This window comes from Dendroctonus ponderosae, unplaced genomic scaffold, assembly GCF_020466585.1.
Source record: "Dendroctonus ponderosae isolate FM_Combo_2020 unplaced genomic scaffold, Dpon_F_20191213v2 Dpon_F_20191213_9, whole genome shotgun sequence".
NCBI lineage: Eukaryota > Metazoa > Arthropoda > Insecta > Coleoptera > Curculionidae > Dendroctonus > Dendroctonus ponderosae.
Genome location: NW_026019116.1, coordinates 8,759,334 through 8,785,419, shown reverse-complemented (window position 1 = coordinate 8,785,419; position 26,086 = coordinate 8,759,334). Strand labels below are relative to the sequence as shown.

General features: G+C 49.7%; 7 protein-coding genes and 1 long non-coding RNA gene across 15 annotated transcripts in view; 4 read left to right on the top strand and 4 right to left on the bottom strand.

Moving 5' to 3' along the window:
* The first annotated feature begins 116 nt into the window (after positions 1–116).
* On the top strand, positions 117–1,676 carry LOC109542234 (ubiquitin-conjugating enzyme E2 J1). Its single transcript, XM_019911369.2, has 6 exons — positions 117–361; positions 476–681; positions 765–894; positions 948–1,126; positions 1,175–1,347; positions 1,408–1,676. Exons 1-6 carry the CDS (start codon positions 325–327, stop codon positions 1,487–1,489), a joined length of 807 nt encoding a protein of 268 aa, XP_019766928.1. The 5' UTR covers positions 117–324; the 3' UTR covers positions 1,490–1,676.
* Positions 1,594–2,608, bottom strand: LOC109542238. The gene is made up of 2 exons (XR_002172404.2): positions 1,944–2,608; positions 1,594–1,897 (listed from the first exon to the last, which is right to left on the bottom strand). It is a non-coding gene; the product is annotated as an uncharacterized LOC109542238 (long non-coding RNA).
* A 536-nt stretch (positions 2,609–3,144) lies between these two features.
* On the bottom strand, positions 3,145–6,537 carry LOC109542231 (sialin). The gene is made up of 7 exons (XM_019911367.2): positions 5,629–6,537; positions 5,128–5,573; positions 4,948–5,071; positions 4,716–4,897; positions 3,788–4,067; positions 3,490–3,731; positions 3,145–3,432 (listed from the first exon to the last, which is right to left on the bottom strand). The coding sequence occupies exons 1-7, from the start codon at positions 5,654–5,656 to the stop codon at positions 3,241–3,243; spliced, it is 1,494 nt and encodes a 497-aa protein (XP_019766926.2). The 5' UTR covers positions 5,657–6,537; the 3' UTR covers positions 3,145–3,240.
* Positions 6,538–6,639: 102 nt separating this feature from the next.
* Positions 6,640–9,864, top strand: LOC109542229 (lipase maturation factor 2). 2 transcript variants are annotated; one of them, XM_019911365.2, is made up of 10 exons: positions 6,640–6,999; positions 7,121–7,304; positions 7,358–7,459; positions 7,578–7,768; positions 7,853–8,031; positions 8,087–8,324; positions 8,374–8,582; positions 8,636–8,879; positions 8,940–9,147; positions 9,204–9,864. In XM_019911365.2, the coding sequence occupies exons 1-10, from the start codon at positions 6,897–6,899 to the stop codon at positions 9,457–9,459; spliced, it is 1,914 nt and encodes a 637-aa protein (XP_019766924.2). In that variant the 5' UTR covers positions 6,640–6,896; the 3' UTR covers positions 9,460–9,864. The 2 variants fall into 2 exon arrangements, with proteins under 2 accessions (XP_019766924.2, XP_048525752.1); XM_048669795.1 differs by lacking the exon at positions 6,640–6,999 and adding an exon at positions 7,045–7,066.
* On the bottom strand, positions 9,794–13,135 carry LOC109542227 (snRNA-activating protein complex subunit 4). Its single transcript, XM_019911363.2, has 11 exons — positions 13,022–13,135; positions 12,890–12,961; positions 12,397–12,829; positions 12,107–12,347; positions 11,756–12,036; positions 11,537–11,699; positions 11,381–11,484; positions 11,086–11,323; positions 10,765–11,030; positions 10,432–10,711; positions 9,794–10,374 (listed from the first exon to the last, which is right to left on the bottom strand). The coding sequence occupies exons 1-11, from the start codon at positions 13,082–13,084 to the stop codon at positions 9,876–9,878; spliced, it is 2,640 nt and encodes an 879-aa protein (XP_019766922.2). The 5' UTR covers positions 13,085–13,135; the 3' UTR covers positions 9,794–9,875.
* A 255-nt stretch (positions 13,136–13,390) lies between these two features.
* LOC109542232 (exopolyphosphatase PRUNE1) lies at positions 13,391–14,808 on the top strand. Its single transcript, XM_019911368.2, has 5 exons — positions 13,391–13,502; positions 13,557–13,786; positions 13,845–14,119; positions 14,172–14,473; positions 14,525–14,808. Exons 1-5 carry the CDS (start codon positions 13,458–13,460, stop codon positions 14,792–14,794), a joined length of 1,122 nt encoding a protein of 373 aa, XP_019766927.2. The 5' UTR covers positions 13,391–13,457; the 3' UTR covers positions 14,795–14,808.
* Positions 14,794–17,139, bottom strand: LOC109542230 (negative elongation factor B). The gene is made up of 8 exons (XM_019911366.2): positions 16,901–17,139; positions 16,747–16,845; positions 16,467–16,686; positions 16,266–16,417; positions 15,955–16,211; positions 15,323–15,893; positions 15,142–15,269; positions 14,794–15,089 (listed from the first exon to the last, which is right to left on the bottom strand). The coding sequence occupies exons 1-8, from the start codon at positions 17,021–17,023 to the stop codon at positions 14,870–14,872; spliced, it is 1,770 nt and encodes a 589-aa protein (XP_019766925.1). The 5' UTR covers positions 17,024–17,139; the 3' UTR covers positions 14,794–14,869.
* Positions 17,140–17,445: 306 nt separating this feature from the next.
* Positions 17,446–26,086, top strand: part of LOC109542200 (bromodomain-containing protein 4A) — a 10,404-nt gene continuing 1,763 nt past the window's right edge. The window contains exons 1-28 of one of the 7 annotated variants that reach the window (XM_048669788.1): positions 17,709–17,975; positions 18,367–18,455; positions 18,614–18,872; positions 18,973–19,172; positions 19,226–19,399; positions 19,456–19,544; positions 19,603–19,757; positions 19,823–19,994; positions 20,053–20,190; positions 20,244–20,368; positions 20,420–20,660; positions 20,710–20,981; positions 21,038–21,189; positions 21,252–21,478; positions 21,536–21,953; positions 22,014–22,188; positions 22,247–22,590; positions 22,650–22,742; positions 22,803–23,302; positions 23,358–23,490; positions 23,543–23,770; positions 23,828–23,986; positions 24,127–24,420; positions 24,479–24,737; positions 24,802–25,098; positions 25,150–25,324; positions 25,384–25,547; positions 25,599–25,835. In XM_048669788.1, the coding sequence (XP_048525745.1) occupies positions 17,948–17,975; positions 18,367–18,455; positions 18,614–18,872; positions 18,973–19,172; positions 19,226–19,399; positions 19,456–19,544; positions 19,603–19,757; positions 19,823–19,994; positions 20,053–20,190; positions 20,244–20,368; positions 20,420–20,660; positions 20,710–20,981; positions 21,038–21,189; positions 21,252–21,478; positions 21,536–21,953; positions 22,014–22,188; positions 22,247–22,590; positions 22,650–22,742; positions 22,803–23,302; positions 23,358–23,490; positions 23,543–23,770; positions 23,828–23,986; positions 24,127–24,420; positions 24,479–24,737; positions 24,802–25,098; positions 25,150–25,324; positions 25,384–25,547; positions 25,599–25,835 (5,797 nt within the window). In that variant the 5' untranslated portion in view covers positions 17,709–17,947. Of the gene's footprint in view, positions 17,674–17,708; positions 17,976–18,100; positions 18,239–18,366; positions 18,456–18,596; positions 18,873–18,972; positions 19,173–19,225; positions 19,400–19,455; positions 19,545–19,602; positions 19,758–19,816; positions 19,995–20,052; positions 20,191–20,243; positions 20,369–20,419; positions 20,661–20,709; positions 20,982–21,037; positions 21,190–21,251; positions 21,479–21,535; positions 21,954–22,013; positions 22,189–22,246; positions 22,591–22,649; positions 22,743–22,802; positions 23,303–23,357; positions 23,491–23,542; positions 23,771–23,827; positions 23,987–24,126; positions 24,421–24,478; positions 24,738–24,801; positions 25,099–25,149; positions 25,325–25,383; positions 25,548–25,598; positions 25,836–26,086 lie in introns of those variants that run through there. The other 6 variants (XM_048669787.1, XM_048669789.1, XM_048669790.1 and 3 more) reach the window with 6 other exon arrangements.

Sequence of the window (26,086 nt, the reverse complement as noted above, 5' to 3'; positions counted from 1 at the left end):
ATGTCAGAAGAGAAGTAGGTTCCTGTAGAATTGCCACGGAGGTTCAGGTTTCATGCACTGGATTAGTAGTTCTGTGGTTTGATCGTCTCCACAGAATATCCCCCAGGGGGGTATTCTGTGGCCCTCTCCATTCACTATCTGCATTCAAAAACACGTTCGGTTGACTGGATTGGCCAGAGACAAGTCTCCGGATTGGTTGCCTATTCCCGTCAAACCTGACGTGTTTACTGTTATCAGCTTGTCTTGTGTTTATCAAAATTCCAGTGATTTAATCCAGAACAACTGCACTGAACTACGTGGACAGCGTCCGCTGGACTGGTTGCCATGTCCTTGGAAACCCGATACAACCTAAAGAGCCCCGGTAAGCACGATAAACTCGTGTGGGTTTAATAGGTTAAGGCACCGCAAAACAAACCCCCGATTGATCAAGTGGGGCTTAGTTGTGGGCACAGCTGTAATGTTGGTTATCGTCTAGGGGTGAAACGCCTCATGAGGGAAGCGTTGGAGCTGGCCAACCCTACCGAGGAATACCATGTGTGTCCTTTGGAGGACAACCTGTTTGAATGGCACTTCACAGTGAGGGGGCCCTCAGAGACGGAGTTTGAGGGGGGTTATTATCACGGCAGAATTCTGCTGCCCCCGCAGTACCCTATGCAGCCCCCCAATATCATTTTACTGACGGTGAGTGTTTTAACTGATGTTAAGAACGGGGGAACTTGTCTGGCGTTGTTCGCTCGCTTTGAAAGATTGGAGTTTTGTTCCAGCCAAACGGGCGTTTTGAAGTAAATAAAAAGATCTGCCTCTCCATTTCCGGTTTCCATCCGGAAACGTGGCAGCCCTCTTGGTCGATCCGAACAGCTCTTCTGGCCCTGATTGCCTTCATGCCGTCCAAAGGTAATTGCCCTTAATGGCGCTTCTTTGAGCGTTGATGTTTCCCCTTGCACAAGGTGCTGGAACCATTGGGTCGTTGGATTACACGCCCGAAGAGCGGCAATTGCTTGCAAAGAAGTCCAAAAGCTGGGAATGTCCCACTTGCGGGAAAATCGCCGACACTTTAGTCTCGGCAGAGAAAACGCCGGTTTTAACCCAAGAGGAGAACAGCATGCTGCAAACGATCACCCTGAAGGTGAGCCAGTAGGGCGCCGGGTTTATTCAGCTCAGGGCTTGATTTTAGACAGAAGAGGACAAGAGTGAAAAGGCACCGCCTGCGGAAGAAGGCGACGAAGCTGAAACCGTTAAGTCGGACATCTCGCAGGATCTGAGACAGAGAAATGTGCCGAGCACTTCGCAGATGCAAACTCAGGTCGTGGACGATATCCTCAGAACCAGCATTGAGAGGAGCAACAGGTAAAGTCCCCAAGAGACTGTAGGGGCTGGATGCGAGTTTTCGAGTTTTTCGGCTTTCAGAGACAAATTTTGGAAAGTCATCATTAGCATAATCGTCGCCCTCATAGCGCTTTTGGTTCTGCGACGGGTGCTGTTTACGTAACCCTCAGTTTTGTTGGGCAGAACCAAGCTTGCGCTATCGCCGATATTCCAGGATGTTTCCAGTATTATTTTAGCTTAGTTTCTACATACAGTAGATGCAATCGGTTCGCATGCATTGTTGTTGCGTGTATTGAGGAAATAATGTACATTTATCCAGTAGGTGTTTGAATAAACGTTGTTAATGTAAATCAGCTAGAAGTGTTGGAGCAAGTCCCCTTAGGCGGACAGTCCGGTTCGGGCACGCAATTGTCCTGGCAGTCCCGGGCGAAGCCCGGGCAACAGTAGCAAGAATCGTTGCAGCGAATATTCACGATGGGGCAAACTTGCCCTAAGGTTTCGCATGTGTTTTGGCAAGCAGAGCCGCATAAGTAGTGCTCGTTCGGTCTGCTGCAGTTGATCCATTGTATTCCTGAAATGTGCGTGTTTTTAGTTGCCAAAGGCTTGCCACTGCTTACCTCCAGGCGGGCGAGGGTCGTCCGGTCCGGGATTGGGGCAACCGCAGCTCAAAGCCGCTAAAACACTCAAACTAGCAAAGACGCGCGCGGCAGGAAACATTTTTGTGTACTGCAGTTTTCCGCGTTTTTTGTGTGCAAACCGATACGTTGTTCAGTGGGGAGCCAAGGCCGCCAATATAATGCATTTAAGGCTTTTTCCAGCGTTATATTTGCAATAATTATCTACCCGCGTGACTCATTCCCATTGTAAAGCTGCAACGAGCTGATAGTCGCAGTCGCATTGTTTCTTTTGCCGGCAATTAGTCAGATTAAACACATTAGCGGCGTCTCAGGCAATCAATTGTTTTTGAATGTTTACGCAAATGAGGCATTTATGTGTACATTTTCACAGGTTTTGGGTATTTGGGAAGTTTATTAATTGCCAATTATCATTTAGCTTGGGGGGCTTGAAAAACCCGGAACACGTCATAAAGCTGGCAATTAGGAATGAAACTTTAGTTTAAAATGGGGAAATTCCGCATCTGTTTTCATCAAAATGATTATAGAATGACTGTTGGCTTCGATGTCTTTCAAAGTGAAGTTTTAGATGATAGAGAAAAGGACTCAAAAGCAGAGAGACTGAGACGGTTAGATGCAGGGGCGGATCCAGCTTTAAAGTCAGGGGGGGGTTATGTAGAAAAAATACGGTCTTCTGTTGTTTATGAACGAAAATGTTGAGGAAATTCGAGTAGTTTTGACCCAGAAAGCGAAATTTGAATTTCACACACTTAGGTGCAAGATTTTGCCAAAATTTCATGTTTTCCGTCCCATTTTTGCTCATTTCTCGGAGGCAAAATGGGCAAGAACGCTCATTTGCACATCATTCTAGAGAGAAATAAATGGCGTTTTTAGAAAGTGAACGATGGATGGGGAATTGTTGGCAGTTTTCTCAAAAAATGCTTAAATTCAAGAAGTTTTAGATTTGCGTGGTTTTATTTGAGTTGCAAAATCCACTTGAACATGCCGCTGCTTTTTTCGAAGTTTCTCAAGAACCATTCGAGCCACAGAATTGGCATCGTTGGATAGAGAATTGAATGGGGGGGGTCATGACTCCCCCCCCTGGATCCGCCCTTGGATAGATGGTGCATTCACTATTTTGACGGTTGATGAAACTCCCCTTCCATTCAAACAAACGACGTTAATTTGAAAAAAAGCGCAATTGTCCTAAATACTTGTCAATTTGACAGCTATAATGCCCATCTGCTGTATAAATAAAATTGGTCCCAAGGCGATAAAATACATGTCATTTCCTACAACATCATGCCAGATCTTCGAATTTTTCCTGGAACCCAGTATTGTCGACCCCTTCGATCTGCTTAATCCCCAGGTCCTCCTTCGCGTAGTTCCAGGGCTGGATCTCTGCCGAGGCGAAGGCCATGAAGAACAGCCCGCAGGCAATATAAACTGCGGCGCCGATGTAGAAGATTATGTGCCATTCTTTAATGCCATTCTATGGTGGAAGAAACCGGTGAGATTATTCGGTTAACCACTAAGACTGTTGACGTACATGATCGGACGTCAAATAGCCCACTACCATTGGGCTGATGATGCCAGTGGTGCTGCCGACGCAGTTTGCGATCCCATAAAGGCTGCCTGCAAAGTTGGGGGCCAAATCCTGCGCATTGGATAGGTTAGTAATGGTGCTGGCGCCATTAAAGGCCAGCGACAGCGTCAGCAGGACTGTCACCCAGGTCGCTTGGCAACCGACGAGCGTCTGAGCGATCAGAAGACAGCCAGGCACGATGTGAGCTGAAGCAGCGCGATTGCAATACTCACTCACTCCCCGATAGGGAACGACTACTTACAGAAGATCACAAAACTCTTGCGAAGCGCCGTTTTGGACAGCAAGGCCCGGCGGACGATCAGGTCGCCGATGGCCCCAAATGAGAACCCGGCGATCATCCGCGCCAGGTAGGGAAGTGCGGCTAGGAAGCCGGTGTGTCCCAAATCGAAGCCCAACACGCTGGACATGAACTTGGGACCGGCCGTCATCAGGAAAAACAGCCCCCAAAGGTTGCCGAATTGGGCGACGCACAACGCCCATGACGGCACGGAGAGGAAGATCGACTTGTATGGAGGAATGCGCTGGGGAAATCAGATTTCAGTAAATAGTGCTTTAGTTGATTCAAAAATTCGGCCTGGTTGTCCGCTTATAGGCCTATAAAGAGTCGGTCGTTCTCGTGTCATTTCGGTGATTCAGTGCGGCGTTTAATGGCGGGTGGGTGACACAGCTCGTGCTTTGGTCGCTCGGTTTTTTGATAAATTCCGGGTTTTTTGCGTTTGCGCCCGATAATTGCTGATTTTCGTGAAGCGGGGATTGTTTTTCACAGTTTTGTGATGTTTTCGCGACCGGTAGTGCGCTTTTCACGGAAAAAAACCATTTTTTCCCAGTGGAGAACTTCTGACGTTTACTGTCAAACCCGTGCAGCGACAGTGAAACGCGCCTACTAGCCATCAAACTGGGATATTTCTGTTGTTCAAGTGCTATTTGGGTGCCCGAAGACTTTTTGGATTCTTCGACTATTTGGACAGCGAAAGTTACTTGAAGCAAAAAGGTGCTTTCCCGGTATATTCCTTGTTATTGAACTTTTGGAGGACCTTATTAGTAGGTAATATAATAATAACATTTGATTATTTTATGAACGAGCGCAAAATTGAGTCTGCACAGAATACATCTGTACAGCCGGACTGTATACTAAGGAAAGAATACCAAAAGTAAATTAAATTGAATACCTTCTGGGTCGAAACTGTGCCAGCCAAACTGTGGCTGATGTACTCCTTTTCCGCGCTGCTGATCCAGGGATGTTGTTCAGGTGAATCGCGCACGAAAATCACCCACAGAACCGTCCAGAGCAGCCCCAAAATGCCGCAGGTCCAGAACGCCCAGTTCCAGCCCAGATGCTCGATAATTGCGCCTAAAACCCCCATTTAAGCACCCAATTGCACTCAGAGCCCCGTTAATTACCTAGAAGGGGCCAGGTGAAGACTGTGCCCAATGAGCTGCCCAGGGTGGCGCTGATGAATTTGCCCTTTTCGGCCGGCGGCGCCCATTTGGCGATCAGACAATGTACTGCTGGATACACGATTCCCTAAAAAAGTTACCGGGTTACCATCGTTGAGTCCGGGCAGTTCTGAGCTTGCCTACCCCCAGCAGGCCGATCACAAATCGGTTGGCGATCAGCAGATAGGGGTGCACGGAGGCGCACAAGGGCCCAAAGAGCGTCAGAATGGAGCTAAGGGTGAAAGAAACGGCCACGGAGTTGCGGGGGCCGTATCGTTCGGCTATGGCTCCTGCTGGCATGTTGCTGATGAAAAATCCCCAAAAGTAGGAGCCTAAAACCAGGCCCTGCAGGTTGGGGTCCCAATCGAATGTGGTTTCTGAGCGTCTCTGAGCGCTGATGGTTTCAGTGTTTTTGATCGTGGCATTGCCGTAAGGCGCCAGGCATTCGGGCAGGGATTGCGTGTCATTGTTGCCCCTGTCTGAGTCCACCATGGCCAGGAGAATGAGCGACATGTTGGTTCTGAGCATGTACAAGAACAACGTGCAGGTGAACAGTTTGACCCATATTATGCTCCTGATCGGGATGGAACCTGCGCACGGTTGAAGTTTAAATGGGGAATGTTTTGTTAAAAACGGTTTACTTACTGGGCGTTGGTGAGTTCACTATAGTCATTTTGAAGCCGGATCAGTGTGAGAACATGCCGCACTTATGGCGAAATATGTCGTTGATGCACAACGCGCTCACTGTACGGAACTGAACGGTTTTCGAAATCAGGTGCCTAATTGCTATGGCTGTTTGAATAGAATCACTTTATAATTACATGGAACCAATTCCGAGTCGGAATTTTCTAATTATTGGTGCCCAATTATTCACAAAATGTTCTTGATGTCCGATTAAAAGTAGTGGCTTGTCACGGAACCCGCATTGAATTTTTTATATTACGGTCATCTAGCAGAAACTCTGAGCCGCCGGTGAAAACTTTTTCCTTAGTTTTAAGCCTATTGCATCATAGACTGGTCCCAAAGAGCGGTTCCGCTTCTCATTCACTCACTCAATCAGCAGTTTGCAGCGCGTCACAGTAACGCGATTGTTAAATTTTATTCGCTTTTTTCGATAACATTCCGGTCGATTTCGAACATTTCCATTTGACAAATATCACTAATAATCGCCTTCCTCAATGGTACCAGTTTCAAATTGGTTCAGGAACCTTGAAATTGGCGTGGACGCATTTGAATAACTAGCTGATGGGCCAGCGTCTGACCCCAAGTTTTCCTTTGGTTTTTAGCAGTGGGAAGTGGCACTCTTCACCTGATGGCACCGAAACAAGTCCGCAAATTTCGCATTGAAATTACTTTCCAGTGCAGATTAAACAGCCATTCTGCTTTAATTAGCGCTTAGAATGGTGCTGCGGTCAGCGAATGAGGCATCTAAACCGTTAAGTTTATTTGCCTGCAGCTCTTGGATATGAAAAATTCCTGCACTTTGGTTTTATGCCTGTTTTGAAAATGCATTTTTGCAGCAGGCAAGTGAAATTAAGCTTTCTAGTTCGAATTGGTTTTTCAATTAAATTGATACTGAGCGCGTGTGTGGAAAACTAATAATTTTCCGATTTAATTTTATCGAGAGACACATGCAATCTTTCATTCCCTGTGCAGGAGAATTTATTTAAACCACTTGACTTGAAGGGTTCAATTTTAAAATTGATCGCCTCCAAGGGCGTGGTTCGAACAAATTAATTCTAAATGGCAACACCACGGTTTTTTAACCAGTTTTCGCTGCCAGTGTGACGTTGACAACAATGCGCGTTCTATATCATCGTTAAAAAAAGCTAAAACAGTCCGCACAGGTGTGAAATTGCGCGTGAATGGTGTTCTAGCGATTTATTAATAAAGTTGATTCGCGACCAGCCACAATGACCTCTTCGGTGGCAATTCGCTACACCAGAAACCTCTTTTTGAGGTCGTTCTGTGCTGTGTATCTAGCAGTGTTCGTCTCAATATATTACCAGGCGCCAGGTAAGACGCGTAAACTAGACACTAATGTACCGTTAAAGTGGGCAGCGACTGGTCCTATGCTGTTTATGTAATAATTTAGATGTGGAAGCCGTAAAAGTGCTAAGTAAATTGACTGTTGCAGGCCTGTACGGGGACCATGGAGTGCTGCCTGCCAGGGCTGTGTTGGAAAACAGCCACTATAAAACGCTGTCTGCCAAAATCCACTACAAATCCACTCTATTATGGCTGGCCCCCTATTTGGGGCTGAGCACTAGCGCTGCTATCGACGTGCTGGCTTTGCTGGGCATATTTTTTGCGTTCACCGGGTCAGTATATGGAGCAACCATCTGCCGTTCTCTAAGAACTCTGTAAATTCCAGGCTGGTGTCCCAGAAGTTTTGCATTGTTCCCGTGTTTACTGCAATGTGGTCCTTGTTTTTCTCCATCTACCAGGTCGGACAGGTGTTTGTGGCCAACAACTAGTAAGTTTTTTATTGCGCACTATCAATTTACTATATCAGGAAATTCTATATGAAGTGTTGGGTTGCGCCCGGTACAGTCCGCTGGGTTTTAAAGGTCAACGAAGGTGTCTTTTTACAGTGACGAACTTCTACTGGAGGCAGGGTTTCTTGCTGTTTTTATTGCCCCCTTTTTACCCCATCGGCGCAAAGTGAAAACTCCCCATCTGGACATGATCAGTTTCTGGTTGTGCCGGTTTTTGGCCTTTCGGGTGCTCACCGGCAGCGTCCTAAAGTTGCTGAGTGGATGTCCCAAATGGTGGAGTTTAATGGGTTAGTTCAGCTTCAATCTATGGTGTTTGCCAAAAAGTCCCATTTTAGATAGAGGATAAATAAATGCATTTTGACTTTGTGTAGCCTTAAAGTCCTACTTTGAGACTATGCCGCTGCCCAGTCCGCTTGCCAGGATGGCCTTCGATTTGCCCTACTGGTTTCTGGAAGTGTCCACCGTCTACACCATTGTGTGCGAGCTGGCAGTGCCCTTTCTGTTCTTCTGGCCTGGACGCACGGCGAAGATCACCGCTTTCTATGCCCAGGTGAGGATTCCGACTAAAGTTGAATGTCCAGACGTGACTGTGTGCTTTTCTGCAGGTCTTGTTGCAACTGGGAATCTTGGCAACCGGCAACTTCGGGCACGCCAACAGCTTGATGATTGCGATCATGCTGTCGCTGTTGGACGATCAGTTTTTCTACGGGAAACAGAAGCCCCGAACCGTCCTCAACGTCTTGGACGTGGTTCTAACCGGGGTGCTATGGATTGCTCTGTTTTGCGGAACTGTCCACTTCTTTGGGCTGCGTTTCAGTACGGGTGGCGTGCGGGCGGAAATCAGTAAGCGGATTGGTTGCAGCGTCGACGGAAGTTCAAAATTTCTTTGCAGGTTTCACCAAAATGCAGTTCAGCACCCTGATAGAAAACGCGCTGCCATTGGTGGTCCTGCTCCTTATCGCCAGCTTCCTGCTGGTCGTTGCCAGGAGCACGTACCAAGTACTGTTCGGCCAAACCAACTCCTCCAGGAATCCGGTTTGGGGATTTTGCGTGACTGTTTTCTACACCATTGTGGGCGCACTGATTCTGACATCCAGTTCGGTGAGTGTTTTACAGCTTGTTTGGCACTTGAAGCTAATTTTGCCGGGTTTTAGACTTCGCTGCTGTCGCTGCACCCCAAGACCAACGCGACCGCAATTTCTTCCCTCCAAAGGGCTGCCTACAATCGGCTGCACAAAACGCACATTGTGAACGACTACCGCTGGACGCCCCAATTGGCTGACTATGGTGGGCGGCCGGAGATCATTCTGGAGGGCGCCAATCATGTGGACGGGCCTTGGAAGGAATACAACTTGCTTTTCAAACCGGGAAATGTCAACCAATCCTTGCCAATGCTTGGTAAGTAATAATTCTAGGCATTTTTAGGAGAGCACTAAGTCTTTTTCTCCCGCTTTTCAGGCCTCTACTTGCCCCGACTGGACTGGCAGTTTTACTGGGCGGCCCAAAGCACTGCCGACAAACAGCCCTGGCTGCTATCTTTAACCCACCGATTGCTGCATGGCAATCCCGATGTTCTCCACCTAATTGACAGCTCGGATTTGCCGTTTTCCACTCCGCCGAAGTACATCAGAGGCGTTCTGTACAAGTACAAGTTCCAAACGGCCATGTACGCTCCCATACGCCCGAGTTGAATGTGGCTATTTCACTGCGTTCAATTTGCAGGTTTAAAGGCGCGTGGTGGGTGAGGGAGCAAGTGGGCGAGTATTTCCCGGCCCACTCCAAAGATTCGCCAGCGCTGGAAGACTACCTGCGGGCGAGGAATTTGCTGCCGGCTGCAAAACCGCAGCCGCTCCATCCGGCGTGGAAACGCGTTTTGGACCCCATTCGCCAGTTGAGCAACCAGTTCGAGGGTTCCTTGCTCGTGTGGGCCGTGTTGGCCACCGCTTTCGCCATCATAGTCAGCATCAACAGCCGCTAAGAACTGACTGATCAAATCGAACCCCAGGACTGTCTCTCTGGATCTTTGGACTGTTTTAGACGGCAAGTTGCTTCGTTTTAACTTCGTTTAATCGTCAACTTGACCAGTTTAGGGTGTTTGTTCTCGAGCAGTGGAGTCCCCGGGCTGGTTTGTTCTTGCCCCATCTCTTGACGGTAGTTGTTTTTGGGTATCAATCACTCGCACTTTGAATCTGGGCATTGACTAATATTATGTTAAGTTTACTCATTAAGCAGTAGTTGGATTGTTTGCTCTCTGGCCTCAAACCACTGAATAATTTATAGACTGTCTAGGAAATCTCAATTGATGGATTGCGTCGTTTCGAGTCCACTTTTTACTTTTAAGATTGTACACATTTTATTCTACAAATAAACCGTCTAAGTGTCACGGTATCTGATTCAGTCCGATGTAAACTCGTCGAAAACATCGTCCTCATCGCTACCCTTATCCTCCAGGCACTCTTCCAACAAATGCAAATCCTCCAGTTCCGAATCAGCGTCCGCTTTCACGCGTTTCTGAGCCTTTTGGGGCTTCGGCTTGGCTTGTGAACGCGACGCCTCTTTAATAGTCTCCTGTATCTTCCTCTTAAGGCGCTCGGCCAAGCTCAGTTCTGGTTTCAACGCGGCTTTAGTGCGGATTTGTTTCGCAGCATTCGCAGGCTTATCCGAGCGCTTCTGATAGGTGGGTGTGGTGGGAACGGGATCGTCCAAATCCAGCCGGTTTAGGAGCAACGAGTTGGGACGCACCGAGGACATGATGGCCGGCACGGTGAAGATCGCGAAAAATCGGTTTTCAAATAGCTCACGATCGATTATGAGTTGATTGCGAACGGGCTCCGCTTGCGTGGCCAAGTGGTTGTTGATGCGCCATAACACCTGGCTTTCATGGGCTGCCCAGCTGTGTAAAAATCATGGGTTTAATCCGGATTTTTGTTGGATTCTCGGGGAAACTCACCCAAAGCCGGCGCTTGATTCGACAAGCTTCGCCTTGTAGGTGTTGTTTTCCAGCACCAGTCCCCGCATGCCATACAAGGTGCTCAGGCAAGGCGGGATCGGTCGATCGCCGCTCCTACTGCCGCTGGAATCGACCGCGTAAACCCCATTGGTTGGCTCTTTGTCCCAAATCATCACGTCGAGTAGGTCGCGGTCGATTTGGTCCAATCGCGGGTCTTCCTTGTAGTTGAGCGGCAGCTGCAGTTTGGCCTGCAGGAGCAACAACACTTCGCCTACGCCCCCTGGAACGGATTGCGGTGTTTTGAGGGTAAAATTTGCGGATTTTACCTCGTACTTGCGTTGATGGTGGGCTGTCCCATTGTCTTGACGCGATGAGCAAACTCGCGGTTCATGGCGTTGCTGAAGAAGTCCGTTAGAAGATCGTCGACGTCCAAGTTGGGGAGCGCCGCTTGCACGCTTTCACTTGTTATCATCCTGGGTTGTTTGCGGTTCTTCGCCCCGGTGGGTCTCAACTGCGATTTCCGATCGCCCTTTAGCCGCTTTTTGATGTCGGCCAATGTGGGGATTTGGCTGCAGTGCTGGAACTCATCGGCAATGTCCCTGCGAACCACTTGCTACAGCAACTTGAGGTGGACAATGTGAGTGAGTGAGTTACCTGAGATGTTGGTACTCGGATTCCTGGTCATCGATGCTGGTCCATTTGCGGCGCGGCGCTTGTTCCAAGCCGGCTGACGGCTGCTTTTCCAGGAAAACTCGTAGGGTTTTGTAGCGCTGTCTGATTTGGGCGCTGGATCGTTTCAACTTGGGCACCAGAGGTTTCCAGTTGCAGTCTTTGCTCTTGCGTTCGGCGACATAATCCAAGATGATTTTGTCCTCGTCCACGGTGAAAAACCCTGCCGATCAATGCAATTCGCTTGCGAATGAGAATGAGAGCTTGATTTTTAATGTACCTTTCTTAATGCTTTCCTGCAGGTTTGAAGTGTATCGCGCCTTGATCTGTACCATCGACCGGGTGGGGAAGTACTGGGCGCACCTGCTGAAGTACTTGCCGAACCTACCGGAGACTAATCGAGGTGAGTGGCGCCACGCTCAGATTCTATAAATACCTGTCGACCAGTACGAGAATTAGAATATCCTCAGCGGGGGTAAATTTGCCCTTTCGGATGCTGTCCTTGCAGCTCAGAAAGTATTTGTAGCGATAAAGCAGCTGGGCTCTGGAGCGTCCGAAGTTGTGCCGCGCCACTACGCGAGCCCACGACACCTCGTTTCCTAAAAAGGCGCCAGTTGCACGAGTTTTTCCCTGAACAGCCCGCAGTTCTTCTCACCATGTGTGAATTTCTCGACCAGGTGGCACAGCCGTTTGTCCTCTTCGGGGGTGAATCTTCCGGCCACTCTCGGCGGATCGGTTTGCAGGTAGTAGTGCACGCAGCACATAAAGCCAGTGCGATTGTTGCCGAGTTTTTCAGCTATGAGGTCCCATTTTTGGTGGTTGTAGCGGACGGCCAGTTGTTTCAATTGGTCGACTTCCTGGTCGGTCCAGCGCGTTTTGTTGATGTCTGGGTTTAAGTAGGTGTTCCAGAACACTTGGCATTCGACGTCGTTGTACCTAAAACATTGCATTTCGAGCAATTTGGAGCGAAATTCCCGCACACTGTATAACCGTTGGCTCTACTCACTTGCCCCTAAGAAACTTGTCGGATATTCGCCTCCAGTCCACATACTTCTCACAGCCCCTAGCTGGATACGCGGTTATCTTGCTCGAGCTTATTGCCTGGTGTTTCTCCTTCAGCTCCTGGATCTTGAGGGTCGTTGCCTCAACCTCCTGCTTTTTACTGGTTTTCTTGAGTACGTCCCGGAGTGCCTGAATCTGGCTCAGCAGCTCAGTCTCTCGGTTCACCTTGTACTGGAACGCCACCCCTAGAAAACCCTTTTGACGGTTTTTTTAATGGAATTTGCCCAATTTTACCGTTTAGCAGCCGGTTCATCTCCGACTGGGTCCATTTGTAGGACATTCTCAACTCATAGACCAAGATTTCTTTCTCTTGGTCCTTTCGGATGGCATCCGCATTCCTCGGACAGGGGAAGTGGTCGGCTGTCTTAAAGTACGGCATCCCCAATCTCCAAATTTTAGGGTTGGGCGTCTTGTTGGAGGACTTCAACAGGTGCGCGTCCCTTAGATCCGATATGTCCGAGTGGCAGTGTCCTAGGAGGTCTTTGACCGTTCTGTACAGTTGCATGAGTTGTATATTCTTGGTTCTATTCAAAACGAGCAGCTCCTTCAGTTCGGGATCAGTGCAGCAGTTGATAGTTTGCTTCTCCTCTTCAGTCATAAACTGCATGGGATCAGAGGGATGGTTGGTGGTCGGTTTGGGGCAGTTGCCCACTTCGAAGTCGTCAAACTATCAAAGCGACAAACGTTTGTAACGAACCAGGAATGCTTTAGAGTCGAGAACAGTTACCTCAAAAGCATCGTCCTCAGTGTCCGACTCTTCAAAGCCGCTGTATTCTGCAAATTCGGCGTCTTCCGGCTCCTAAAAAGTGTTTAATGGGCAAAATTTGATTGCTCGATGAGCCTTAGGTTGGCTTCCTACCTGCCGTTCATTGTTTTGGATCAGAATTTCCTCGATTCTCTTCAGATCTTCGGATTCCTCCATGGCAGCAAAATGCCAAACCGCTGACAATGTAAACAAACACTTGCTTCTGGAATGTTAGGTTATTCCCAGAGACAAGAAATAATCCCTTGTTATCCCTTGCACAGATCACAGAGGTTATTACTCTGTGATCTGTGGGCACGGGAGCGATCGAGAGAGTTGGCAGCATAAAGAAAATAGCAATTAAAAACCTCTATATTATTTATTATATTTGTATTTATTTACTTAAAACGAATAGGCCGATACAGACAATGTTTTATTTTCTCTATGTGCCCCAACTTTTTCTGAAAACTCCCAATCCTTATTAGTCAGCAAGGCAGCACTGTGCGTATGGATTGGAGGTTAGAAAAACCTCAGATGTGAATGTTTACCAACAATGCCGGCCCTTCTGAAACTTCTGGGCAATGCCCGGGCCTTTCTCGTAAGTTTTGTAAACGGTTTATTCCCAGATCATCAGGCTGCATTGCGCCCATAGAAAGCCCTACCTGCAGGACCGCAGCGCGTTCACTTTGCCTTGGGAAATGAGTCTTGCGACTTGGACTCCTGCATTGGGGCCCTGGCAATGGGTGTTTTGATCTCCCGGCGGCACCCCGACCGAGTAGTTGTGCCTGTTATGAATGTGACTCGGGAAAATTTTGCGCTTCGCACCGAGAACTGTTTTGTTTTAACACAGGCAGAAGTGCCGTTAGATGGCCTGATATTTCGGTATGTCGCCCCCAAGAGGCTTCGTATTAGGAGTTCTGGCGCTGATTAACCTTTGTAGAGATGAGTTGGATATGGATTTCATCCTATCCAAGTACCCAGTCTCGGTCTCCCTAGTGGATCACCATATTCTAGCCAAAGAAGATCAAAAGCTCGCGCCATATGTTGAGGAAATTTTCGACCATCGGCCAGTGGACACGAGCTACAGTTGGGACGCGCGGAAAGTGACAATCTGCATAGAATCCGTAGGTTCCTGTTGCACTCTGATAGCAAACTGCCTGTTGCAAGCACGGAACTGTTCCGATCTGGGCAGGCCTTTGGCGTACCTGCTTTACCGTAAGTAAGCGCCCCTTGAAAGCATCGGAGATGAACCAAATGAGAATTCTAGAGGTGATTGTTTATGACACGATCGCGCTGAAGCCTCAAAACCACAAGGCTACAGCCCTCGATATAGAAGTGGCTGCAAAATTGGAGACTCTGTATGGATTCAATGAGGACCATCAGGAGCTGTTTGATGGGCTGTGGAGGGCGCATATGGATGTCTCCCATTTGACCCCCAGTCAGCTGCTGCTGAAGGACCTGAAGCTGGTTGAAGGGGTGTATATTCCTGGTCTACCGATGCTAGTGGAAGAGTTTCTTGGACTGGAGGGCAGCCAGGAGGCGCTGGCAGATTTCGCGAAGCTAAAGCAGGTGGATGATTGGGGCCCTTGGCAAAACCAATTTTGAGGCTCGATGTTGCAGATCAGCGCCCTATTGCTGGTGGGGATGAGCACCTCCGGCGGAAGCGTACAGCGGGATTTGGCCGTGTATTCAAGTCCCCCAAAGGAGCCGCTGGCTGAAGCTTTACTCAAAACCCTGCTCAGTAAGCAGGCGGATTTTTTCCTCGAGGAAAAGCCCTCGAAGTTTGGGGCAAACATTCACCTGCTGCACCTGCACAATGTGCAGGTGTCTAGGAAGCAACTGGTTCCGTTGGTGAAGGAGGCCTGGAACGACTATACAAAGCGCCAATAAACAATTATATAGTTGTTGTATTGTAAAATCACATCAGATAGGAGGAATGGGTGAAGAAGAATGCCCTGAAGGTCTCTAAATAATATGATGATACGGAGCAGGAGTAGGCACGCTCATCAGAGGCGAATTGACATCAATGTCCATTTCCACCGGCAGCACTGTCTCTTCTTGGGCGTTAATCTTCTCCTGCAGCAGCTTGTAGAGATTGTGCACCTTTTCGCTGTGCTGATGAGTGGGGGCCACTGTTTTAAGCAGCGCCTGCAGCCGAGTGGCCGGCAGTTTACCGTGAACGTACCTGAAGCATTCAAAGTTAGGCATTGTCATGGAATAACCATCTACAGTCTTACCATAAGAGCTTCAACAGATGCCTAGTGACGTTGTCTCTTTGGAGACCGGCGGAAAAGAACTCGTCAAAGAGCGCCGTGCAGAAGTCTTCGGCTTGAAACTCGTCAGGATTGCTAATCAGCAGATGCACCTAGAAAACCGGAGTGTAACCGAAAAACTCTTTAGGGGCGCGCAGGAACTTACCAGAGAGTGCAGAAAAGGGTCCTCGAACGCCCTGTCGTCCTTGCAATTGGCCAGAACAGTCAAGATCCGCAGCAGGCCGACGCGATCTTTAGCTTTGGCGACATGCAGCGTATAGTACATCGCTAGGATGCTGGCCACAGTGCTGTCTTGAATATAAGCCTCGACTGCATCAGGCAAAGGCCCCGCATGCTCAATTACCGTTATCGCGGCCTCGCGCTCATCGGGGGGCAACTTTCCGGACAACTGGCGCACCTGGTCGTCCACCATCAGGCTCATGAGAGCCGGCAGGAACTTTGTCACCACTTGGCTGTCCAGCTTCGGCTCTTTGAAGTCCTGCGAATCGATCATCACCCACGCACTCAAGCCTAAAGCCAACATCCGCAGCAGCAGGATCAAAATGGTGTTGTCCCGCGGCAGGCTCTCGTTGTGGATTAGGTGATGCAGAATCTTGACTGCCGACAGCGCCAAAAAGTTTATCGCGTATGGGTCGCAAAGCGTCATGGACAAATCGCCCAGCACTTGCTCCTGGCCGCGTTTCACGTTGTCCAAAAATCCCTGCAGTTCCCTGGAACTGTACCAAACCACGTGAGTAGCAGGAGGGATAATTGCGCTAAAGCGCTCTACTAACTAACCGTTTAATGTCCACGTTCTTCTCCCGGATGCAGGCGTCCAAACACCACGTAAATTTGTGGCATGGATCGATGGAAATGATGTCTTGCACTTCCAAGTCGTGCAGGGCCATCAGCAGTTCGGCCCGCAGGGTGCAATAGTGTACAATGCGGGTTCGCAGGAAAAGGGTGCGCAAGAACTGCAGCACCATGTCATACAATTTGACGCTGTTACCAATCATGTGCGCCAATTTTTGAACAACTTCGCCCTGCCGACGCACCTAAAAGACAAGTTCAGCGTTAAAAAACGCAATGTTTTATCGTATATCAAGCACCTTCGGCGACGGTCCGAAGAACTGCGTGTTCAAATTGTGGTGGTCAAACAGCACGTTTTCCTTTTCAGTTATGTATTGGCTCAACAACGGGGACACCTCGTCCCCAAACAAAGACTGATTATCCTTCCAAATCTGCCGCTTCACTTCAGTGTCTAAAATCAGCTTGGATAAACCAGCTTTAGTTAAAACAGTATCTTTTACCTGTGTCGTTGTACAACTCCCTATCCCTGACCAGCACCTTCAAAAAATGGTCCTCAATCTGGGGAATGTTTTTCAGGATGGTCATCACAATGGGGCGCAGCGCCTTCACTTTGATCACCGGAAAACTCTTCCCTAGCAACTCCTTCAGTTTCAGGTCGCGTTCCTTGCCCTCGGTTTTGCCAATTTCATTTATATGCCCCGTCAGCTTGTCGCGAAGCGCCTAAAATCGCCACGTGGTCTAAAGTGGTGGATCATGTGGCTGCAAAGCGATTTTTCTTACCTCAACAACAGACATGTGGAAGTCCAGGCGTCGGACACCGTGCAGGTCCAACAGGGGCAACATGGGGCGCAGCGACGGCAGCAGGATCCCGTTAGTGACCTGAAACCATGGTGAATCTTCACTGGCCCCCTGATAAACCTGGGAGTTAGTTTACCTGGAACTCTTCGATGGCCTTCAGAGGGTCGGTGCAGCTCGTCAAGGCTGCTTTCAGGTAAGTGGGGCCCTGCACCTTGACCGCCTCCAGCGGAAACTCTGTGTGCCTCGCGGTAGAGGACATTTTAAACAATTAAGTAGAGACAAGTCTCTGAATTAACCTCTCTGGGCTTCACACACTTTCGCAAACTGGATTGAACATAACCTGGATGATGAGATCGTCTTTGTGACATTAGGGCGTGTCCACTTTTGTCATTACTTCAACTTCAAATCAAGCCTAGTTGGTAGTGCCAGTGCAGCTGTAACTCGTAAGTGACGTCACATTTAATTCAATACATATTACTAATATTTTCTGGAGGTATAGTTCGTATTTCGCATGGAGTAAAATTTAACTGGTTAACCAGCGTGTTTTAAAATAAATTCAAGCCATTTTCTCACATTCATCACATCAAATTCATTATTTCCATATCGATACATGGCTTACATTGGATCGACTAGCCCATCCCTACCTAATATTTATCTAAACGTTTAGTTCTCTCTGTCTTCATCTATGGTTTATTTTCATTCCGAACACAGACCTGCACAGACGTGACACAGACTTAGACAGACATACTACTCACTATTCTGACCGTGGCAGTGAAAGAGATAGAGTGCGGGTTCGACCAAGGCGGGAATCAAGTTAAGTGCCCGTTGTGGTTGTTTTGGACGTACCCGTTACGTTTCATACATCGATAAATCCGGGGGGATCGGCAAATAAGTGTGAAAGCGTTTCAGGTGATTAATAACGTTTAATTTCTTATTTAGTAAATATTAAATTTTTTTCGGTCTGTTTTTTGACTGGCACAATATGAAACTTGTCAAAGTCATCAAGCTTGTTTGGGGCTAAAGTGTTGAAAAGTTTCACGACAACAATGAACGTTAATTAACGTTAAGAACAAATTGCATTAACCTGTTCAGTGCCTAAATAGTCGTCACCATGATTTGAGCATAAACGGTGCATCAGTGAGCGGAATTTACGTTGTTGAATGTATTGATTCAGGTCCAGGTTATGTTTCCAACTTTCATAAGCATACTAGGTGTGTTGTTTGTATTTGTTTATTATTATTCTTCGCAATTTCCTGCCTCGTGTCGTGCCAAGGGCTTCAGCGCGAGCCCCGGTCTAGCTTAGCAACGCCCGATATCCAGAGCAACAGTGGTGAGCAAGTTTCCAAATTAAAAACTCACTTTTTGGCCAGTTCAAATCCACTTTGCTCACTTTGAAATCACTAATTGTCCAGTCAGCAGCTCAGACAATTTGGCGAATTCCGTTCCGTACTAGTCAGATCTTCGGTTTTGTGCGGTGAGCTAATCGTTGGTTGTTGGGTGCATTATCTGGGAATGGCAAGGGGCAATAATCAAACGTCTGCATAGTTGTCTGAAGCTCCCAGCTGCGAGTGGAAAGTTTCTCAAATCGAGCGTGTTTTTTAGATATTCAGTCGTGGTGGGAGGTTCCCAGCATTGCCCATTTCTGTTCCCTCTTCAGAACTGCCTTTAATCTACTAGACTTTGATATCGAGGTTAGTAACATTTCACCCCCATTGATCAGTAGATACTGGCTTCAACTGTGTCCTGAGTCCCCGATCATCAGCCCTCGATTTTCCAGAAAGCTGTAGAAACTTGCATGCGTATTAAACAGTGCTTTTGGTGCTTCTTAATAGCCTGAAGTCTGATTTAGGACTTGGAAGAAGCCCTACTGACTGACGGCACTGAGGAGACGTCGTGGCTGCAAGAGTTGATCGTGCGTCTTCTCAGTGGATGCCTTCCCAACAATGAAATCTCCACATTCAACTACCAGATGTTCTTGAGACGACTGTTCAGGCAAAAATGTCAGGAGCACGACCGATATAACCCGTTTAATACAGACTGTGACTTCACTTTGTTGCCACTGCGGACCAAAGTCGATATTTTGCACGCTCTATGCGACTTCCGTTTGGGTAAGCAGGCGCATACCTAAGCCCCTTTATCCGCGGAAATTCGCACAAACTACTACAAGCAAATTCGAAAATCAGATGACACAACAATGTTTTTGTTCAGACGCTGAAGACGTTCTAGACCAGCTGAAGAACCTTGAGGCAGACAGTTTGAGGGTGGAACCGCTGGGGTTCGACAAGAACGAGTCGGCCTATTGGTACTTTTACGGCACCCGGCTCTACCGAGAAGACTTTGAGAGGAAGAACAACAAGAAGAAGGCCGTTTGGCAGGTGATTTGCTTCACGGAAGACGACTGGTTCCAGGTAGGCACCGAATTCAAAGGCCGGCCTGCGTTACTGGCGCTGTTGCTTTGCAGCTAACGAAGAAGTTTAAGAGCTCGGGGACGAAGAACGAGCGCTTGCTGCACCACACTCTAAGCAAGAACTTCCTGCCGGAATTGCCCAGACTGTTTAAGGAAAAGGAGCGGCAAGCCCGGCGCCGTTTGCTAGAAAACCAGCCCAGGCGCACGTCCGATCGAATAAGGAAATTGGTAAAGCTGCTTCTAAGCCACAGAGCCCCGCGACTCATTGCCTGATCCATTTTCAGGATGCTGACGTGGTTGACAAGGAAGGTTCGTCCGAACAGCTCGCTTTGCAGAAAGACCAGCAGCAGAAGAAGAAGGAGCAGGACGAGCGGTAAGACTGGTAGTTTCCCCGCTAGCCCAATTTACCAACCATCTCTTTGGCAATCCAGAAGGCGAGACTCGTACGAAAATCGCTCCAAACTGAAAGAGTGCACTGAAGAAGGCGATTCGGATCGCGAAACGGAAATAAGGAATGAGATGGCATCGAAGAAAAAGGTCAAAACTAGGCAGCGACAGCCCTCAACTGACTCCGAAACCACCAAAGGTACTCGCGAGTCTTTTTCGCGCTACCGCCGGCTGTTGAACGATACGTTTATTTCCAAGATGCAGCACCAAAGCGCAAGAAATCGAGACTATGCGATAAAAACGAGGATCCACCCCCTGTCAAACTGGTGGGGCGCCAGACCAACAATTCCCTCTCCGCATTGGACGGCCAAATCGTCATCCAGCAAGCTGCGCCGCCTGCTTCGTCCAGCAAAAAGAAGCTAAAACCCTCACAAGTGTAAGTCCGGTGGTTAAATACATATAATTAGCAACTAACCGTTGGAGTGGTGGATCAGGTTTCAGCAAACCGATGAAGATCTTCTAGTCGGCATGCACAAGATCCTGGACTATGTGAAGAACCACGAAGATGCCTGGCCCTTTGTGGACCCGGTGGAAGAAGAGTACGCCCCAAATTACTACTCAATAATTCGCAGGTATGTTTCCATTGGCGTTCGTTAAGTCTCGGGATATATGAATGGAATTGCAGGCCCATGGACTTGACTAAAATGGAAGAGCGCTTAGACCAAGGCTACTACAAGGGTTACGATAAATTCAAGGGCGACTTCCAGTTGATCGTCAACAACTGCAGGCTCTACAATGGGGCAGAGAATGGTGAGTGTTCGCCCACTTTTTTCAGTTAGATTTACCAGTCGCTTCTCGCAGAGTACACCCTGATGGTGGACAACCTGGTGACGGTGTTTGATAAAGCTACCGAAAGGTTCCTGGATCAAATCTCCTCGTCCGACGAGGAAGTCGCAGTGGAAAACCTCGAGTGCGAAGACGGGCTTGAGGACAACAGGAGCGTGAAGTCCCTGAAGAAGAAGAAGCGGTCAGAATCGCCTCCGCGAACATCCAGCAGAACCATCAAGCCGGGTCTGACCGCGCAAGGGAAAAAGCGGGAAAGGCGAGTGAATGAAAGCGGGTGGTTTAGTGTTTGACTGTTGAGTTTTCAGGGCGTCTTCCCATGAAAGCGCGCAGGATGAACAATCGGAGCCGAAAACAAAGAAAAACAAGAAGCAAGAGAAGCCACTGAAAGCGGACCACAGGAAAAACGACAAAGTGTCTAAAAAGCCGGATAAAGGGTCGAGGAAGCCGGACAAGCAGGCAAAGAAGCCGGAAAAGCAGGCCGATGCTGCGGATGACCGCCAGACGAAGCAGGCCAAGGGGTCCAAGTCCAAGAAAGAAAACAGGCCAAAAAGCAAGGACAAAAAGGCGAAAAAGCGAAGTAAAAACTTGTGAGTTTCAAAACGTATCTGCGACGTTTTTCTATTGATTTTTCAGGTCATAAAAAGAAGAAGTCGGGCTCGATGCGGCCGAGCAGCTGCAGCAAAAGCTCCACGCCCAGCATCAGGAGCGCCATGAGCAGCCCGCCGCCTTCAAGCCCCGAAGACAGTCAACCGATGGACGATTCTAAACTTGCACATTCCACAGAGGTAACTAGGAATTGATCAATATCTGCGCACTGAACTGAACACATTATTCCAATTTTCACAAGGACCAGTCGAAAAACGCGGTAAAGTTCAAAAAGGCCACATTTCCATGGGAATTGACGTACTTTCCGGAAGACCCGCCGCCTGCTGGAAGTCCCGCAGCAAAAGACGAGGACGTCGAGGACACGGCGCCTTCGTCGCCGCAGGGATTTTCCTTCAAACCTGCCAAAGATAAGCACAACAAGCTGCGCGAAACCATCGAAAAGTTGAAAGCCAATAGTGAGATCAACAGGTGAATTGCTGTCGGATTTTTCCCGCAAAGCGATTTAACGCTGAGGCTTCATTGCAGGCTGCAAAGCCCCGTGTGCGAGTTCGAGGCGGACGATCAATTGAAGGAGAACAAGGACAAAAACAAGAAGAGCGAGGAGAGCAGCCCCAAGGCGCACAAAGAGAAGCCCAAGGCGAAGCGAAACAACCACCACCACCACCAGGAGCAGGATGGCGGAAAATCTGCCCACCAGCCGGACGTGAAAAGACCGGCAAAAAAAAGCCAACCGAGAGTGCCGGAAGTGTCACAAGCGGCGTCCAAACAGTCCAACCTTGAGGCCCTCAGCCTGGCCACCGAGCAAACTTTAAAGGACATCAACAAGTGGCTGGACGACACCCCGAAGTTTGACGACTTCAGCTCGGCTAGCAACTCGCCTTCGTATATGACGCTTGAGGAGTTTGATTTGCTTGGAGCGCCGCGGCCCATGGATATCAAAAAGGTACTGGTTAACCCCTGATGGACGTTTTTAAACCACCTGTCCCGGGTTCGGTTGTTTTAGGTTGAGAAAGTTGCGATGCCAGCCATGACGAACCCAGCGGCTGCGCCGCCTATCAAGCGGGACGGAGCTGCAGGGTCCGCAGCAAAAGAGGGCAAGAAGAAACCGTTCCGGGACCCGTCAAAGTTCTTCGGCAAGCGACGGGAAATTCAGCGAACCATCGACAGACTACAGCCAGGTTAGTGGAAATCGGCAGCACCAAACGTGCAGTTCCCGGAGGGATTGGGCTGTTTCAGGCAAGAGCAAGGGAAATTTGATCACGAACGTGCAAGGCGCTTCAAAGTCGGACGAAATCTTCCCGTTGGGCGCGCTCAACAAGATAAAGGATGCGAAAAACTCGCTGATCGTGAAAACGGACACCAATGCGCCGAAACTCAGCCTGGGGTCGGTACTGGACAGTTTCGGGAAGCACAAGTTCGTGGTGGACGACCAGAAGAAGGACGAGGAGGAGAGCAGGGCGGCCACTGCACCGGCGGACACAGTAAAAGAGGAGGACAAAGCCAAGACGGGCCTGGAGGCGGAAGCCACCAAAGAAGAGACAAAAGAGCTGAAAGCCGAAGGCGAAGTCAAGGTTGAAAAGGTTTGATTTCGATCACTGCAGGTTGAGAGGGTTTTGTTAATGCGCAGGGAAATTTCCAGGAAGTTGCCGATGCCAAGCCGTCTGTAGAGCCGAATGCTGGCGGCCCCACTCCCAATTTAAGTGCCTGGTTTAAAGCGTTCGGAACCCCTAAGGTAATTTGGGGTAGACCCCTCGGTCGATCACACGCCCAGCGCTTTAACTGCGTTTTCCAGGCGCCGCCCCCTCAAAAGAAGCCCGACAAAGCCGACAAGGCCGAGGAGGCACAGCCTGTCGGCGCCAAGTCCGAAAGAGTGCCGCCAGCAGACCCGTCGCCCAGCCTGGAAGGCCCTCAGCCTGTGGCAAGGGTGCGCCGCATCTCCACCGGGAGCAGCGTGTCGGAACGGTCGTCGTTCAGCCAGGATTTGGACTCGCCCAGAGTGGGCGTAGACGAAAGGGGCGCATATCTCGTCCCATATCCGTCTCCTCTCTATCGGTCGCCCAGCACCGGCGCTTCGCCAGTGACGGCGTCCCCGCGACCGGACATCTCGCCGCGTTCTCCCTATCCGTTCAACGGCGGCCAGATTCGCGTTGGCTTCTACCAGGATACTGCAGCTTCCAGCAAATCCAGCCCGGACAAGTCTTGCAGCCCGCGCGAAAACCCCCCCAACAGCCCCTTCTATCAACCAGGGTCCGAGCACGTTTATGCCCCCAACACGACCCAAAGCAGCTACAGGTAAACAGCGCAGATATTTTTAGCGGTGTTTTTTTTATGAGTAAAACTCCTGCAGCGGCTCGTATACTGCCACCAACCCCTACTACACCCACCCGCCGAGTTACAGCAGCACCAACCCGACGCCGCCTTATAACATGGATAGTTCCAGTAACGCCTACTATGATACGAAAATTGCGGATCACTACCAGGTAGGGTTCTGAGCAAGTTCGGGTTGTACCGGTTAAACAGTCGGGATTTCAGGCGAAGCCGTCGCAAAACTACACGGCGAACTCGCCGGCGAGCAGTCAAAACTCGCCCGCCGCCCAGCCGATGCTATCGCCGCACTCGCCCATGGTCCATCTGCCGCAGGCGTCGCCCAGCATCCACTCGCCCAACGTGCAGTCGCCCAGCATGCACTCGCATTCACCGCAGATGCCCAGCCCTGCCCAGTCGTTGCACTCGCCCGGAATGAGTGTGGTTTCGCCACAGGTGAGTGTCGCCACAGCCCATTGCAAAGACGCGCGCTGACTTGCTGCTTCTGTTCAGGTGGTGAGTTCGCCCGGGGTCCAGCACTCGCCCAGCATGAGCGTCCACTCGCCCTTAAACCCGGTAAATATGGAGAGTTTCCACTCGCAACCCGACGAAACCTCCAACTGCCAAGTGGCAGACCACAAAGACTCGATTAGCAACGTTCAACAGCACCAGGCAAGTGTTCGCTTATTATAGCGATACTGCAAATATACTACAGTCGTAGATATTCAAAGATCTACCGGCAATATTGCAATTCCCCAGTCGATTTTGGCGAAATTCGGATATGAACAGTTACGTCTATGTTTGATAATCAGGTGTTTCCGGTGAAAAAACGAGCCTTTCTGGACTCCGAGTTGTCGTCGCAGTTCGTCGCCCTGCAGGATGAAATGGCCAATCGCGGGCTGCAGCAGATGTCCTCCGAGCAGATGCACTTGCAGCTGCAACAGCAGGAGCAGTACCAGAAGCAGCAGATGCAGGAGGCCCAGAAGCACCACATGCAGGAGATCCAAGTCGCCCAGGAGCACATTAGGCAACAGGCGCAGCTGCAGCAGCAGAAAAATCAATTCATCATGCAGCAGCAGCAGCAGAAAAACCAGCAGGCTCTACAGGTGAGGGCAGTTGTTGCTTATTAGCAAAGTCCGCGAAATGAACGATGAACTGCTTTAGGAGCAGCAAAAGGCGCAACAGCAGCAACAGCAACACCAGCAGCAGTTGCTGCAAGAGCAGAAGACCCAGCAGCTGTTGCAGGAGCAGAAGCAGCAACAGCAGCTGCTGCAGCAGCAGCAGCAGAAGAACATCCAGCTGCTGCAGCATCAAGCGATGGCGGTCTTCGGCAAGGTGGCCTCCAGCGACCAGTCGCTGCGCACTCCTTCGCCGCAAAGTTTGTCCCATCAGGGCTCCGCTCAGCAGCTTCCCGGGCATAGCGGTGAGCCTTTTCCAACCCCCAATCCTGCATTCCTGTTCCTCAACCTCGGCTTCTGCCTTTTCAGAACCGTCTGCAGCCATCAGAAGCATGTCTTATCCAACATCGACTTCGACGACCAGCAGCCATCCATACGGCGCAAGCTTCAGCGGCCGGGACGGCTATGCGCTGAATGTGGCCAATAGCCGAGCGATGCAGCCGCCTCATCAGCCGAAGCAGGACATGTCCAAATTCACCAATATGGGTTACTCCGGCCCAGATGTGAATTTTTCCCGGAGCCTACAACAGCAGTATGCGCGGCCGGAACTTAGCTACACACGCACAACTGTGCAGTCGCCCATTTCGCAGGCCTCTCAGCTACTAAGTGAGCAACCTGCGCCCCTTAGTGGACAGCGATTCACGTTTGGCTTTGCAGATTCGCAGTCGCTGATCGCCAGTCAACCGTCAGCGTCGAGCGTCACCTCGTTGCCCGGCTACCAGAAGCCGCTGCCCAATCAGCAGCAAGCGCACAGTGCCACCTACCAATCAGGACGAGCTGTAGACTCGGTGGCTGAACGATTGGCTGCACAGGTGCAACAGGACGTCTCCGGGTAAGTGCCAAACCACAGCAACTGCAATGGTTTGGTTGGATTAACGCGCTTGTTGGCAGGTACAAGCAGGAGGCGCGCAACTCCTACAACTCGGCTCCTCTGGATCTGGAGCAGGCGCTCGGGTTGAGCCGCAACTTATCCAACATGGTCGACCGCTACAGCAATGAGCAGCGCATGATGGCCAGCTTGCAGTCCGCCCCTGGATCTTACTATAACGATAAAGGTTCGCAGAACGGCGCTAATAAGCAGCGGCTAGTGACGGGCGGTTTTCCAGCCTTGAGCACCTCGCACATGTTCAACAAGCAGATCTTCAGTCAGAGCAACATGGCAGCGATGAGCTACAGCCACCAGCAGCAGCAGCAGCAGCAACAACAGACGCTGCAACAGCAGTCGCTTTATGGGCGGCAGCTGAACGCCGAGCTGCAACCGCACGACTTGAAGCCTTCTATGCCTGCAGCCCCGCCGGCCCCGCAGGAGAAGAAGCAGCGGAAGAAAAAAGGGTCGTCCAAAGGTAATAGTCGTATGCAGGATGTCCGGAGATGATTAATTGCTTAGACATGCACGGATTGCGTGGCCCCACTAAATCCTGGCATGCGTAAGCGCCCTTTCAAGCACTTGTTGGATGTATCAAACGAGATAGACTTTCGAGGCCATTCCTTGAAACTTATGGGTTTTTAGGCCGTCGTTCGGTAGAATTTCTTCCTGACGTTTCGCAAGCACGAGTGGCTTGCATCTTCAGAAGTGGTTTGCTTGAACGCTTAC

Bases quoted from the DNA above. Each gene is read 5' to 3' on its own strand.
- LOC109542234 (XM_019911369.2), top strand. From the start codon at position 325: ATGTCCTTGGAAACCCGATACAACCTAAAGAGCCCCG. The intron at 682-764 runs GTGAGTGTTTTA...GTTTTGTTCCAG, and splicing joins CCAATATCATTTTACTGACG to CCAAACGGGCGTTTTGAAGT. The intron at 1,348-1,407 runs GTAAAGTCCCCA...TTCGGCTTTCAG, and splicing joins AGCATTGAGAGGAGCAACAG to AGACAAATTTTGGAAAGTCA.
- LOC109542231 (XM_019911367.2), bottom strand. From the start codon at position 5,656: ATGACTATAGTGAACTCACCAACGCCCA. The intron at 3,732-3,787 runs GTAAGTAGTCGT...GCGCTGCTTCAG, and splicing joins CAAGAGTTTTGTGATCTTCT to CTCACATCGTGCCTGGCTGT. The intron at 3,433-3,489 runs GTACGTCAACAG...CTTCCACCATAG, and splicing joins GCTATTTGACGTCCGATCAT to AATGGCATTAAAGAATGGCA.
- LOC109542229 (XM_019911365.2), top strand. From the start codon at position 6,897: ATGACCTCTTCGGTGGCAATTCGCTACACCAGAAACCTCTTTTTGAGG. The intron at 7,305-7,357 runs GTCAGTATATGG...TGTAAATTCCAG, and splicing joins ATATTTTTTGCGTTCACCGG to GCTGGTGTCCCAGAAGTTTT. The intron at 9,148-9,203 runs GTACGCTCCCAT...TTCAATTTGCAG, and splicing joins TACAAGTTCCAAACGGCCAT to GTTTAAAGGCGCGTGGTGGG.
- LOC109542227 (XM_019911363.2), bottom strand. From the start codon at position 13,084: ATGGAGGAATCCGAAGATCTGAAGAGAATCGAGGAAATTCTGATCCAA. The intron at 11,700-11,755 runs GTGAGAAGAACT...GCGCCTTTTTAG, and splicing joins GGTCGAGAAATTCACACATG to GAAACGAGGTGTCGTGGGCT. The intron at 11,324-11,380 runs GTACATTAAAAA...ATTGATCGGCAG, and splicing joins GCAGGAAAGCATTAAGAAAG to GGTTTTTCACCGTGGACGAG.
- LOC109542232 (XM_019911368.2), top strand. From the start codon at position 13,458: ATGCCGGCCCTTCTGAAACTTCTGGGCAATGCCCGGGCCTTTCTC. The intron at 14,120-14,171 runs GTAAGTAAGCGC...TGAGAATTCTAG, and splicing joins TTTGGCGTACCTGCTTTACC to AGGTGATTGTTTATGACACG. The intron at 14,474-14,524 runs GTGGATGATTGG...TCGATGTTGCAG, and splicing joins ATTTCGCGAAGCTAAAGCAG to ATCAGCGCCCTATTGCTGGT.
- LOC109542230 (XM_019911366.2), bottom strand. From the start codon at position 17,023: ATGTCCTCTACCGCGAGGCACACAGAGTTTCCGCTGGAGGCGGTCAAG. The intron at 16,418-16,466 runs GTAAAAGATACT...AGCTGATTTTAG, and splicing joins GGAGTTGTACAACGACACAG to ACACTGAAGTGAAGCGGCAG. The intron at 15,894-15,954 runs GTTAGTTAGTAG...GGTTTGGTACAG, and splicing joins AAGAACGTGGACATTAAACG to TTCCAGGGAACTGCAGGGAT.